This window comes from Lemur catta, chromosome 23 (genome assembly GCF_020740605.2).
Source record: "Lemur catta isolate mLemCat1 chromosome 23, mLemCat1.pri, whole genome shotgun sequence".
Lineage (NCBI taxonomy): Eukaryota > Metazoa > Chordata > Mammalia > Primates > Lemuridae > Lemur > Lemur catta.
The window spans coordinates 13,090,292-13,105,682 of NC_059150.1; the positions used below are offsets into that span (position 1 = coordinate 13,090,292).

The 15,391-nt window shown below is 41.2% G+C and overlaps 2 protein-coding genes across 3 annotated transcripts in view; one reads left to right on the plus strand and one right to left on the minus strand.

Moving 5' to 3' along the window:
• KCTD3 (potassium channel tetramerization domain containing 3) overlaps window positions 1-2,014 on the plus strand; it is a 42,882-nt gene extending 40,868 nt beyond the window's left edge. For both annotated transcript variants that reach the window (XM_045536028.1, XM_045536029.1), the window contains exon 18: window positions 385-2,014. In XM_045536028.1, coding sequence (XP_045391984.1) covers window positions 385-943 — 559 coding nt within the window. In that variant the 3' untranslated portion in view covers window positions 944-2,014. The remainder of the gene's footprint in view (window positions 1-384) is intronic.
• Window positions 2,015-5,030: 3,016 nt separating this feature from the next.
• Window positions 5,031-15,391, minus strand: part of USH2A (usherin) — a 605,447-nt gene continuing 595,086 nt past the window's right edge. Inside the window, exons 67-71 of the mRNA XM_045536030.1 lie at window positions 14,468-14,644; window positions 13,018-13,101; window positions 9,336-9,580; window positions 7,132-7,362; window positions 5,031-5,120 (exon numbers count right to left, since the gene is read on the minus strand). Coding sequence (XP_045391986.1) covers window positions 5,031-5,120; window positions 7,132-7,362; window positions 9,336-9,580; window positions 13,018-13,101; window positions 14,468-14,644 — 827 coding nt within the window. The remainder of the gene's footprint in view (window positions 5,121-7,131; window positions 7,363-9,335; window positions 9,581-13,017; window positions 13,102-14,467; window positions 14,645-15,391) is intronic.

A 15,391-nucleotide genomic window follows, 5' to 3' on the forward strand; every position in this document is an offset into this window, starting at 1 on the left:
ATCTAATGCTTAGGCAATTATGTGCTTTAATATAATGATACAGTATGTATTTTAGTTGCCATATTGATAAAAAAAATCCCCAAATCTGAAGAACCAAGGGCCAAGTACTTAATTATATTGGTTTCCACAAGGGTTTCAAAGATTTTTTTTCCTCCAACTTTTTTTAAACTATTCAAAAGCATGACGATGAATATATGTATGGTATTATTTGCATTAGTACTTTCATATACTATATAATAAAGAATACTTGATAAGTATATTTTTAAGAGAGAAATACAGATATACTTTATCTTATTACTTAAGACATATTATAAAGGAAAATAATGCTCCCCCAAAATCCTGGAGTGAAATCTGAAGTTTAAATTTTTCAAAACCGTATTTCAGCCTTCAGCTTCAGCACCACGAAACCATCCACGAAGCAGCTACTTATGGTTCCATAAGGCCTTACAGAGAGAGTCCTTTGTTAGCAAGAGCGAGGAGGACGGAGAGCTTTCACAGTTACAGGGACTTCCAGACTGTCAATTTGAACAGACATGTAGAAAGAGCTGTGCCTGAAAATGGTAACCTGGGTCCAATACAAGCTGAAGTGAAGGGGGCAACAGGGGACTGTAACGTATCTGAGAGAAAGTCTCCTGGAACAGAAATGAAAAGTTTGAGAGAATTAGATAGTGGCTTGGAAACACATAAAACAGCTGAAGGTTTTTCAGAATCCAAGAAAAGGTCATCAGAAGAGGAAAATGAAAATAAAGTAGAGTTGAGGAAGAAAGGATTTGAAGGAGGAGGATTCCTTGGCAGAAAGAAAGTTCCCTATCTGGTGTCATCACCAAGCACTTCTGATGGAGGAACCGACTCCCCAGGTACTGCGTCCCCGTCTCCTACCAAGACCACTCCGTCTCCGCGGCACAAAAAAAGTGATTCTTCAGGTCAAGAGTACAGTTTGTGAAAACTCACTGAAATGAATTGTTTTATTAAATCTAGATGACAGGTGAGCTTTACTGGATTTCAATACATCCGTTTTTACACTAAAACTTTACAAGATAAAATTGGACTTCATTTAGTACCTTTTTAACAGAAGTACCTGGAATAAGGAGATATATCTCTCCTGACACTTGGAAATTTTTTTAGTTTTACATTTAACAAGATCATTTGTAAAGCAGGAGTCCATTTTAATGTTTTAGCTACTTTTCGTTGGTTTTGGAAGCATAGTACCACATCTTAATAGGCTGGTGCCCATATAGACGAGTATCCCCTTAGAGCAGGGCACCAGCAGATGGCATTCCTAATCCTGACTGACTGTGCCTGAGACTTGTCTTGCAATGTTATATAAAATGAATCATATAATTCTCTTTGGAACTTGGTCTTCCAACCCTTATTGTGAGTGCAGAGTGTTTACCAGATATCTGATGAGGTGCTATGTTTGTGAAAAAATAATCATGTAATTCAGAAACACTAATGATACTGAATACCAGAGTCCCTTATGTAGTAAGTAAGTCTCCGTGAGGATAATTTTATTTTAATTGTGGGTCATTTTCTGATTCTCATTGTTGGGAGTTCTCAAATCTTAACAAGCATCACTAATATGCCAGAAGTACATATAAACTTTCTTTCAAGTTGGAACAATTGTCTGTGAAAAAGATGAAATGAAAACAATAAGAACAATGCTTGAGTACCCAGAAGAGAACACTGTACCTGTTGCTAACCTGCCTTGTTTTAGGAGCCACCATGTTTTTTTTCAGTGTTAATAAAAATGTGGTCACTTTGTTGTGCTTATGGGAGTGCAGTTCTGAATTTTGGGTTAAAGGTTTTAGCTGCTGTAAAAATGTTAATTTGAATATATTTTGAATTGTAACAATAAAAGAAAATGTTTTGTACATTTAATCAGAATGATTTTCAGGTTTCTACAAATAGGGGAAATGTAAATTTAAAGCATTATTGGTGAATAATGTATGTATTCACATTCCAAGAACTATAATAAATAAGTGAAGTTGAAATAAAGTCATTACAGTTTATAGTGCCAGTGGTTTCATAACAGCTTTCGTGTATTTATCAATTAAATAAAAATGATTAAGAATGTATTTTCAAACATTTTATGCTTAATAATAATCTAATACATTGGTGGTTGAGGAATTATCTGGAACATCCTATTTTCTTAAATAGGTTCACCTTTATCATTATTTATGTGCAACTAAGAGCTGTTAAGAGTAATAAACAAAATCAAACCTGGTTCACATTTAAATATCAAGCAACCTATCTAGATTACTTTACATGATATTTGTGCATTGGAAATCAACTACTATTCATTTACGATATAATTAAGTTCCTTATTACTGATTTAAGGTACCATAACAGACTCATGTTCAGGTTTTCCGTTTACTAGAAATTACAGTAGATTCTCTATAAACACAGTTGTTAGTAAGCTTATAAAAACAGAGCTATGTACTTATCAGTTACATAGTTATTAGAAATAACAAAACTATTTAAACTCAGCTGAGAATGTAAGACATGAGTCAGGAGATTTAGAACAGATTTAAAGAGGTTCATAGAGAACTGCTCATGGTTTGTTTGCTCTCTGAGGAGGAAGTGGTGAGCCCCAGGGAACATAGTCCCTGTGCATAGCACGTTGCTCCTATGCATGATTTCTTCCATGTTGCTTTGCTTTACTGGTTTCTCAACATTAAGAGCAACTGGAATCATTACACCCCAGACCAGCTGAATCAGAATCTCTAGGGGTTGGTCTACATAGTTTGTATAACAGAGTCTTAGCACCCAATACCACTTAAAGTAGCAAAACAAAATCTTAGGATTCTTACCTGAAATAAAAACAGGTAAGGTTAGGAGTGTTGCAGGGGGGCAGTGTTCCAGGTGGAAGCCATGCAGGCCTCTGTCCAGCCTGAACTATGGGATCAAAATATAAATGATTCCGTTAACTGGATTCACGTCATTAACTAAATGTCTAGTTAGAAAATTAAGTGGATAATGATTTAAAATCCCCTGCAGTTCTCCATTCTTTGTGTTCTGGTAAAGTTTTATCCTGGGCTTTAAAAAATACACATGGATAAAGATACACAGTTATTTTTTTCAAAAATGAGGATGAGATCAATCTTCTGAATCTACCTGCGACCAGCAAATCACATTGGCAGACGAGTAGACTAAGGATACAAGTTTGTGACTTCTTCCATATATACCATACCTTAAGTAGCTCACGTCACATGAAGCAGACACCCAGCCTTAGTTAAGGCTCATCTGTGCCAGCTTTAACCAACTAATTGATGCAGAATCAGCAAATAGAAATAAAAAAAAAAAACAAACAGCTAAGTTAGCCAATCCTGTTTCCATTTCAGAAAGTATAAAATGTTGGCGAGAAAAAATATACATCTCAATTTGTACAGCCACTGCCAACTGTGCACAATTATTTCAGAATTGCGCACTTATGGCAGTTCTAACAAAGGGGCAGAACTGCTCAATACTGACCTGTGCTTTTGACACTACTGGTTGGCAAGCTTTGTCTAGGAGTTGGTCAGTCTGAGAAGCGGCTCTCACAGGTCTGGATAAAGTCTCAATGCCCCAAAGTCCGCCGTATTGTACTGTTCGACCATGGTGTAATTCATGGTTTTCCAGCAGAATGAGTAAGGTTATCCTTTATAAGTTTTTGCCAGCACAGCTTTGCAAAAATCCACCTGCCTCAAGAAATAGATGTACAAAATGTTATGACTTGTATAGGGGCTAGATAGATCCAAAATAACTTCTTGGAGTCAGTAAGACCTTGTAGAATGAAGAAAGAAGAGAAGTTTTCCTTATTTTCCATGAAGAGCAAATTTTAAGATCTTTAACATTATGTTGATAACTTGGAGAAATTTTTTTCTTGTGGTAGGACTTAACACTAATAACTTTGTAATTCAAATAGAGCAGATGACAGAAACTTTTGAACTGTGCGAACTGGTACTCTTGCATATCATCTGTTCTTACTGATTCTAGGGCTACAATAAGGAATAGTTCCTCCTAAATGAAAGGATTTGGTACAGAGTAATATATATGATACGTATACATGTTTAATCTTGTATTTACATATAAATGTGTTAATTTCTAAGCTAGAAGGAGCACAAATAAATTCTTTCCTTTTTAAATTTCATGTAGGCTAATTAAAAATATCACAAATAGGACAGGAATTTCCATCTGAAATGTGCTAGGTTGAAGATGTCAATATTCCCTGGTATCCAGTGAATTGACAGAATTTTATGAAAAGTATTGATTGGAGTTTCAAAACTAAAATATGTGAAATACAAACTGGTTCAAGTGGAGGTGTTTCTACTGAAATGCTATTTTCTCTTTGAAATGTATAAATAAGCTGTTTACTCAGATTTTCAGAAGATTCATAAATGCAAGACCAGAGACATGTATAAATTATGTGATGTTCTATCAAAAGGTTTGGTGACTATTTAACCCGAAATATTGTAATTAAATAGAATCTTGGGAAATGCGTGTAGACCCAGTGCAAAGTTTGTTTTTCCCTGATTCAACATGCCCTGAAATTGGGATTTCATTTCACAGCTCTGATCATCAGAATAGCTGTTCCTCATGGGATTGCGTCAACCCTGACGGACAGAGCGGATCGAAAGAAATAGTAGCAACATTGTCTCAGTAGAATCGCTTAGTTTTTAAACGACTGACTTCTCATTACTTCTAACAAACCGGAGACCATCTTGAAACTGCCACAGATTATTCATGTAGCCAACGGCATCACTGGCAAATAGAGCCCAATGGAAATTACATGCTTCTTTATCCTCCACAAAATAAGCAGAGCAAAACAAGTATTTTCATATGAGTATTCCCCCTCATTTCAGACAACCAGAAAAATAACATTTCTTAGATCTCAATTAGGAAGGAACTTTTCCAGAAATAATCCTCCTTTCTTTAAAGGATTATAGAAGAACAAACGAGCTCTTCCGCATTTATGATGTGTCAGTGATAACTGGGGAGGAACGGGGAGCAGAGCCTGCGCTGCAGGGTTACCTCTTCCAGGTTTCCATCCTTCACAGGTGGGTGTCGGTGAAGGTGGCGTGTTCCTTGGTTACCGAGCTGAAACCCTTGATGGCGTTCATCAGCTCCTCTTCATCCACGTACTGAAAAATAAGCCAGTCATCACTGGTAACAATAGTTGCTATCGATAGTATTTTCTGTCAATTGACAGTTCTATCAATCTAACGTAAAAAGTACTCAGTGAGTATCAGAGGCTTAACATCCTATGTTCAACACTGCGTGGTTTAAATTTTCCTGATTGAAAGGATCACATCACCTGCACACTACAGACTAATCCAAAAATGTATGTGATGTGAGTTTTATACTGTGCCACATCTTAACCTTGCGGAGCCTCAGTTTACTCATCTTTAAAGTGGAGAGTTTACACATACACATATTTTTTAAGATTTAGTTCAAAAAGGAGAAGCGCCAGAATGCAAGCTATTTATGTTCTGTTGCTTCCCATTCTTGTATTAAATAGGGTTAGTAACATACGAACAGTAAATTTGCCAAGTATTGGCACCTTCAAAAAGTTTTCTTAAACCTCTTTGCACACTGCCCATTACCAGTGCTGTAAAAAGTGAGCAAAAATGACAACATAGTATTATAGTTACAAATGGGAGCTCTATAGTGGGATGATGTTTTTAAGATTCCAATCCCTTGAAAAGATTACTTACTAGCTGTGTGTCCTTGGGTAAATCACTAATCCCTCTAGCCCTCGGTACGTTTTATAAAAATGAGGATGATAATAGCACCTACCTCCTTAGAGTTTGTGAAGATTAGGTGAAATAATTCATCTAACCCCTCAATGTACTATCTTTTTTTCTTTTACCTGATTTTTTTTTTTTTTTTTTTTTTTGTGAGACAGGGTATTGCTCTGTCACCCAGGCTGGAGTGCAGTGGCTTGATCAGATCATAGCTCACTGCAGCCTCGAATTGTGGGCTCAAGGGTTCCTCCTGCCTCAGCCTGCCTGTAGCTGGGACAACTGGCACGTGACACCACGCCCAGCTACCCTCAATAACACCTTATGTTGAACATATTGAAAGTGCTGTTTTGCATTTCCAAAATAATAAGCAATTCCTTTTTTCAACCTAATATGATTAGTCCTGACATTTAAAAACTTGAGGTCTGAAATGGAATCATGGAATTAAACAGTTATAATATCATCAAGTAGGCCCATGGTTTTAAGATGCGTATTCCATATATTTATATATTATCATTCTGAACAAGCAAGATGGTAACAGAGAACCTGGAGCCAGGGAACTTCCCTTCTTATTTGCCATTGGTCAAGAACGGCTTCATGGAAGTCATCAACTTCTCAGTGAAAGAAAAGTGAAAACTTGAGGAAGATGAGTGTTTGAAAGAAACAGAGGTGAATAATTCTGGCACAGAGGAGTAGACCGAGGAGCTAAGTCCTTAACTGGCTATTTGCTTATGATCTAACTAACCCAATGGCACTCTGGCGGCCATCAAGGTTGTTAGCACAAGGAAGTCTGATGCTTGGTAAAAATTCTAGGATTTTAGTCGTCTCAGCCACTAGGGGGCTGGCAACAAATATAGTCTAATGATGGGGTTACCTTTCAAAGAGTCAATTTTCTGTACCCACTGGACTGAAATTAAGACAGATGAAGCTCATAAATAGTAACACCCTCATTTGTCATGATTTTCTGCTTTTGGGAAAGGAACCATTTTACCCTGCTGATAGAAAAGACTCTTCTCCTCTAGCAATAATCCAGTAGGGAGAAGACGATGCACCTCGTTTTTTTAGCAAAGCAGGTGCTTTAGCTTGTGCCTTGTTTTAGGCCAGTTCCAATGTTTTCAGTTACCTTCTGCCTCAAGTTAAAGAGACCTGATTGTCTCTTTGCTTATTCATGTATTTATTTTTTGAGCCTCTAATGCATGCCAGAAGAGCAAGACAGTGTTTCTACCCTGCTTATCAAACATTTGCAGTACACTGGTACGTGAGTCGGTTACTACATCATTGGGTAAGAGTTCAGAGGGGACTGTGCGTGCTGTGGGCAGCATTTGAAGAAGCACAGGAAGCTTTGGGCCATCTCTTTACCATGTCCTTTGGGAATGTTTAGCAAAGGCTCTGGATGAGGAAACCAACTCACCAATCCGCTATTGTGGCCCAGGATGGTTTCCCAGAGCGAGTCGTCAATCAAGACTTTCTTGTCTTGAATGTCCATGAGCTGGCTGACACTGCGGTGGAGAGAGCCTTGGGAGTAGGTTTGGCTAATTTGGCTTTGACTTGGGATTCGCAGCACAGACACGCTCCGGTTGCTCCGAATACTCCGAATACTCACAGGCGTCCCAGACTGGGGAATTTTGGTATCGGCTAATCCCTGAAAAGGTAGTTGTTGGTAATTCCCATGTAAAGAAAATGGGCTTGAAATCTGATAGAGAACAGTGTCTCACATGACGTCAATGAAGGGAACAACTGTCTCTAGACCCTCCTACCGAATTCAGTGGTTGTGATTAGCCAGAACACTGTGGCCCTTGGGTTCTCGGTAAGGATGAGACAATAAGCTAATTACCAGTGTGAGATGCCCAGTGTTCTTAGCACCCAGACAGCTCGTGCCCCGGCTCTCCGATTATTGTTCCCTGTGGAGCCAGGGCTTGCTGATTCACAAGGTGGTGAGGCAAGGAGGACGGAGGGGATGTTAACAAGGTAATCTCTCCATGCCCGTCAGCACAGAGCCTCCCTCCTGAGAACGCCCCTTCCCCAGAGCAAAGCTGACGATGTTCTCTCAGGGTTGCCCACTAAGCGAGCAGTTTGTATTTCACATTAAAAGTGTAGGGAAATAGACTCCTCCCTCTCCCTTTTCTCATTTTCATCGTTCTCCTTGTCATAGGATTCCACCCTCCAGATTAAATCAGACGTCATATTAACACCAGAGAGACAAAGTCACTCCATGAATAGGACCTAGGATGTGTCATAAGATAAAATCTAGCTGCTCTAAACCTCTGAGGGTTCTGACCTAGTTCATCGAATCAATGAAACATTCCTGCGTTTCACTGTGCAATCCACACCCCATGCAAAAGATCATGCATTCATGCAGCACACAGAGGTACCTCAAAGTGCATGGTGTAACTTTTTAGGGTGACATTGCTTGACACATCAGATATATCAGCCACAGAGTCAAACTGAGGATAAATGGGGGCATCAGTCCGTGTTTGGAACATGTTTAAAGACATTCTTTGCATTTCTCCAACCACAGCACGATCATACACATACTTAAATGATATACATACATGTGTATATATGTAATAGGGTTTTGTGATTAAAACCCTATGGTGAGTAGAAGTCGATTGACTAATGTCTAAGGTGAATACCACTGGCATCTGTTTAGTATTACCGAGAATGCAAGAATCTTCAGACCAGTAAGTAAATTACAGGTAAAACCTGCACTTGAACTCAGCTGGACCATATACGGTATGACCTTGAAAAATGTTAATGAAATACAAAAGGCTCTCTCATTCCCTGGCACATCTGCCTATTTCTCTCTGTGCAGCCTAAAATCCTCTTGCCAGTTTGGGTCTGATATTCCACGGACGTCCATCTGTTCAGGGGGCAGAGGTGCTTGCGAGGGGGTTACTGCAGAACTGACACCAGAGCTTGAGGGGCAGGGGAGTGGGTGCTGCAGGGGTACCTCTCATTGACCTACCTAGCTACAAAGAAAGTCAATCTGGGAAACCGAGTAGGTGAATCCAGCATGTTCCTGGTTCAGATTCTTCCCCTTGACTCTGAGTAAATGAGGAGTCTATGGTCACCACCAATGACTCTTCATTTTGCTCTACGAATGCAAATTGGACTCCCTTTAATCTGTCTACACTTCGATAATTTTCTCTCATGGTCACAGTGGGTTACATCCATATGTTATAACATAACATCCCGACAGGAGTGATGGGAGTGTTGCTTGGTTATTAAGTTGACCAAGTAACGAAGACAGTACCTCCCTCACGGGGGATTCTGACGCAGAGGGGCTTGCCTGTAGGGAAGGAGAATTTATTCCTGAAATGAGTTCTGGCCACTACTGGTACGTGGGTCTGTTACAGAGTAGATATACCCGGCAGGGCTCAAGCACTTCCCTTCCACATCCTGCATGCGCTCTGTGGGCCCCAGCATTGATTTAGCTAATCCCTGGGGCTGGGCAGATCTCTCCTGCCTTCTCCACTCTCCCACACCTTCCCTCCAGCTGTAGCCATCGTGTACATCCTTTGTCTAAGAACGTGGCCTATGGAAACATCTCCCTCTAAAGGAAAACAAGTACACTAGTCCGGTGACAGGGACATCGGGCTGCGCCTGTACACATACCGTATGGTTTTCCCCTGGTGGATAGACACTCAGTGGAGACATCCTCTTCTGAAGAGGCACCAAGGGAGGTCTCTCTCTGATAAATGGTTCTTTGTGGATCTTTCTTTGTAGTATCAGGGACAGAAAAATGGCCAGCAAGACCAAGCCCAGCATCGCCATCAACACTATAAACCACAGCTCGTTGTAGAACTCTGGGCTTTTGCTCCCCGATCCCTTCTTTTCTCCAGGAGTTGTTAGCACCAAGCCTGCAAAACCCAGGGGGAAAAAAGGAAAACGTTATTTCAGAAGGCAAATTGGTGATCTCTGGCTCTGTTTTTTGATGGTAAATTAGAGAGAAGTCGAAAGCAGTCTGTCTCATGGTGCTTGTTTGCGCCTGTGTGCAGGCTGGGGCGATTATTCAGTGTGTCGGTAGGTTTTTAGCCTGCAAGAGACCTTGCTGTCCCTCCTGGCGAGGCTGCTCGGGCCGTGGCAAGTCCCTGGAAAGACGGGAAGTGGGAGCAATTTTTAAAAGCAGTTGCCAAAGTAACCTTGAGGGCTGCCGCTTTCACAGCTGTGTGCCTTGGGAGCCAAGGCCCTTCCTGAGCAGTGGGCTTTTGCAAGGGACGGGGGCCCTCGCTGTCATTGCCACAGACTCCCTTGCAAACTCACTGTCGCGGACATCCGAGGTCCCCTCGCCTCACACGACAGCTCCATTCCTGAAGGTTTGTGCAAACTGGATTTTGAGATACCAGATTCCATTTTCCATCATGATATTAACAGCCTGTGTTTGTTACCATGTCACCTTTACATTTCTTATCCCCTGGCTTCTCTGTCAAATGGCATAAGCTCTGCGAACCATCACTCCAGTGCACCGGGAGAGCTTCCTACGGAAAGAAATCTTTACGGGATGGGACTGCTTAGCCTTGCTCTCCGTTCATGTGGTGAGAGTTCAGTCGATGTGAGTCTCTGCACAAGGTCCCCGTCAAAGTAGCTCCCATTTAATGAGCATCTACCCCGTGCCAGGCCCTCTGCTTAGGGCTTTACACGGGTGCAGGTTGGCTGGGATTATGGAGCCTCATGGATGTGGGGACAGCTGGAATGGGCAGGGGCAGATGGAAGGAGGCTGGCAGTGATCACTGCAGGGCAGCCTCGGCAGAGGAATCCTGCTGGCAGCGGGGCAAGCTCAGCAGGAGGGAGCCTCAGAGACCAGCTCCCACCCAGCGCTTGCTGGGGTCAGTGCAGAAGCCTGTGGATCCAATGCCGCCGCCCACCCGCAAGCGTGGAGCTGGGAGCCAGACGGCTGCTCACCTAAAGCAAATGCCTCTGGCCAGAGGCACAAGGACAAACAGACACACAGCTGCAAATGCCTACCCACTCCCTGGACCCACTCTTCCCCTTTTCAGCACCTCAAGGACTTCGTGGGCCTGCCTGGTACTTCACCCTCACACTGTCAGAAGACTTATAGGGGAAAAGTTCAGAATTGGGGTGAAAATATTTAAGGGGGGGAGAGAAGGTGACTAAAAGTAAACTTTGAACTCCACGAGAGGAGGCACGCTACTTTGCCGACCCTAACTCTGCCTCTGATCAGCTCTGTGATTGAAAATTTGACTCTCTGGCCTTTGTATCCCAGCCTCTAAAATGAAGGGTTGGAATCTAAGCTCTGATCAAGCTCCAACAGATGAAATTCCTCTAATCAGGAACCAACGTGTGTTGTGTGATCAAAAACAAACCAACCTTGGTTATACACTGAATGAGCTGTTTCCTCAGTGTAGAGCACAGAGAGGAAATAACTCTTTGGCTGTAACTCCAGAAACTGATCTGATGGGCCCAGTGGGCCCCTTGCTTGGGAGCACGCAGGGGAATGGAGGGCAGCCTGCCCGAGGGAAGCCCCAAAAGGGAAATAGCCCTCAGAACAGTCAGAGGAAAATGAGATCTCTGCCACTTTCCCGCTTGGAGGCTGCCTTCAGGCAAGGGAACGAGAGCATTTTAAAAGTTGTATCATAAAAATGAGAACTGACTATGGATATTAGTTGGGCAGCACATCTTGGAATCTGCCATAACGGTGCACTCTCCTCAGAGCCCTTTCCCTCCGCTCTGCCCAGAGCCCAGCCTCCAGGCACGCCATGCAAACCTCAGTCTGTATTCAGGAGCCAACGGGAGCTTTCTCCTCTTTTATGAACAGCTTGAAATCAGGAGGGTGTCTCTTTATCCCTTCCCTTTTTTCTTTTCAAAGTACCCTTTCATTTTAAGGGACTCCACCTGTGCACCACGTGGGGGGTTCCCCAGCAGAGGATGGAACTCCCGTGGCTGGGCCTCAGATCCAAAGAAAAACCCAACCCACAGCCAAGATAAGAGCAAATCCCTCTCTGCCTCCAGGAACAACATACTTCCACCGACCAAGGAGACTAGACTTGATTTGCTTTAGAAGGTAGAACAATCTTGGTTTTGTGTTTTTACTCCAGGTGTGGTCCTGGGCCCCTGTGTCAGAATCACTGGGTAGGACTTAATTAAAAAGCAGATTCCTGGGCCCCCCTGAGTTTGAGTCTCTGCCAGGGGCCTGGGAACCTACAATAAACAAGCATACCTAGGTGACTCTTACACACCCTTAAATTGGAGAACCATTGCTAAAGAGAAAGTCCTGGGCCAGGAGTCAATAGAAAAAGCATATGCAAGTTCTCATCTCAGCAACAACCTTGCAGAGCAATCCTGGATAAATTCTTGTGTCCCTCAGACCTCCATTTGTTCACCTGCAGAAACACTGGAGTTTCTATAAGAATACCAAATGAGGTCTGTTCTTTCCCATTATTGCTGTTAAATAACATGAGATAAACTATGTGGAAGGAATTGTGTTAGGTGTTGTAGGAAATTTTATATGGCATCCAGACATGTAAAGTTTGGAAACATAAAATCATATCTTATTATTTTTACAGATTGAAACTCTCCTTCATAACAATATGTACGTTTACCTGCGTTTCAGAAATTTGGGACATATTACTTAAAAAAATCCTATATTCGCATGCAAATTTGATATAGTGTTAACTACTGGGATTTAGAATAGGGTGTCGGTCCCAAAGTTGTTTTAATGGAAAAGATTTGGCATTTCTCTACCCTGCATTTTGAAATTATAAAGTATCACAAATGTTGGATTCAAAGATTATGAACAGATTTCAAAACAAAAGATGTTCCTGAAATATTGAAATCTTATCTCTTTAGTTAAATTACTCAGTATTAATAATCATAATCGTTTATGGAGGATACAAGACATTTTCCAAATTTACTATTTTAGCCTCTGCATCTAGAATATTACCCTTATGATCAGCATGAATTGGCTGAGAAATTTCTCCCATCCTCTGATCTATCCTTCCTCTGATTTCCTCTATAAATCACTCTTTTATATATAAAATTATACAGTTCTTTACTGACAGGATTTGTTGTTAGGAAAGAGTAGTCTGGTCCAATCTTTCCGGTCTTCTCTGCATTTCCAATTCAATGATTTGGCATTCTAAAGAGGATATCCTCACTCCTTGTCTAATGCAAGTTCCATGAGGACTTTTTAAAACATTTCTTACAACACTTAAAATTTCTTCCATATAGTCTATGCTGATATATTAGCACGAGTATGTATGAACAAACATAGCCATGTTTCTTGAGGAAAATGAGTATGTGCTACACTGAATATAATATGAATGAATTAAATGCTTACCAAATCCAGCAGAGGTATCATACTGGATCAATGGTGTCTTAACACTTCCTTCATCTGTAGTGCAGGTGACCTGGAAAAAGAAGGCTAGACAAAAGGAAGAATTGGTAAATGACTCACTCAGTCCCTCAGCACCTATAAGGAGGGGGCAACTTCTCAAAGAACAATCTATCATAGCATGAAGATGTCTCAAAATAGAATTCCAGAGCAAGCTGTGAGGTTTTACCGAATATGCAAACTGGTTTCTAATTTAAAAATTATCAAGTAAAAAAGCTATAATTAGTGTAATAATAGCATTTCCGTAAGTAACAGAGCTAAAGAAGATTAGAGCTTATACAGCAAAGGGAAAGAATTATCAGAGGAGTAAAAGATAATACTCAAAGTATTATCGTGTTCTGCACATGGTCTAAACCCTTCCTTCAAAACATACAGGTGTACCTTCCACTAAGTGATCCAGAGTTTCTTACTGAAAGGGAGAACTCAAAAGGTATCTTAGAAATCACATAGTTTCAATTCCTCTTTCAGTTGCCCTGAACCCAAAGGAAGCAACTCTTGCAAGGCCACACAGATGGTTGGCAGCCTGGCCAGGAAGAACACGCATCTTCCCACCACCAGGCCATCTTCCCATCCCAACAAACCGCCCAGGGGACCACGAACCGTAACCATGAACACATGGAGCTGAATCATTGTAAAAATGTTAACTTTCAAATACCATAGATACAATTCTGGAGCTCATTGTTTACCTTGTAGCCAAAATAAATCATATTTTCAAGTAAACCAAAATACCACTAAGTAACTCATTGTATAAATCCAGATTGCTTAAAACGGCTGAATATCTATGGGTCCAGTGAGCATGCTGATTGCTAGAAAATACTTAACACCTCGGGAAACTTTTTCTCATTTCAATTTAGAAACAAGACAAAGAGAAAAAGCACTTGCAATTAAACAGGAGAAGGAATTCAGTCTCAGAGGGAAAGGGTTGTTCTTTCAGGGACTAAGACGGAGGGAGGTTAAGGAAACCCCTTACTTAGGGTCCTTAAGAGTTGGAGACGGTCATTGACTGATAGGGCTGTTTGGAGACTGGAGATACAGCAAGAAAATCTCTGAGGTCCCTAAAAGTGTATTATTTTCGGATACTCATTGACTACGTATAGGTGCTATTTCTCTCGTGACCACAACCTGCCCCCCCAAGTCTTGTTCCTTCATGGGGACACTCAAGTCCCGTGGAGCCAGCACTGTCCCCTGCAGCTGCATTATAACTGCAGTGTGTCAAACAGCAAATGGGAGGGAAAGAAAACCTTATTTACTCTGTGCAGTAACTTCTGCACAAGAAGTGGACACTTAAACCAAGACATTTTAATGAGCACCTGCTGGTCAGCTTGCAGATTTAATATCTCGTAAAACTGGGGAACAGAACGCCTTTCACAGTGAGAAACGGGAGTCAGAAACTAACTTTTGTCCGCAGTCCTTGGTATGTAGAGGACGGTGTCGAAGCCACTGTACACGCGTTGTCCTCCATCGGTTAACACGTACTCCTTCAGCGGGCCGTTCAGGAGGAAGGTGCCAGTCCAGTTGACACACACCGTAGACAAATTGCTGTCCACGGAAAACGGGGCTCGGTACTGAGGCACTGCTGAGAGAAAGTTGCATGCTCTAAAAATGGCAACTTCTTTTGGGGGTGCAGGTATGTGCATTTTTTTCCCTTTAAATATGAGCAAAAGCAAAAAAAAAAATCCTGACATTACTAGAACCCGTCACATTTTTTCCTCGGTGTTACAAAACAACCAATACTGGGGGGTGAGAAGAAAACCGATGGGAACCTGTGAGAAATGCTTTCTCAGCAATTTTGCACCTGCTTCCAAAAAAAAAAAAAAATCAATGGAGAGTGGTGTTTTATAAATAAAACTATTAACATACAATGGATCTGCTCACTGACATAACCCTGGAGCTCATATTTTGTTGCATTTTCCCTCTTTTAACAGGTAAAGTATCCTTAACACTATTAACTACAGTAGATAGCCATTTTTCATATCAAATCAATATTTATTGCTACGAAGCCCCAAGGACTAGATGAAGTTAATATATTTTTTTCTCTAAACCAAACTGCTTAGATGGTGAATTATGTCCTTTTGGCACCCATTTATTTTTAAAGCTTTTTCTCGAACCGTTAGTTTGTTTTCTAAGATAGTTAAAAAGCCTTGCAAACAGCAATTCGAGTATAATAATTCATTGCCCTGACTAATCAATCAATAGCATGGTACATTAGTATATAATCAAGTTCAGGTCTCCTAAGTATTATATCAGGTATAGAAGCAACTTCGTGGGCATTTTACAGGCACATTCCCTTTTGATTTTTCAGTTCCTTACTAAAATAAAA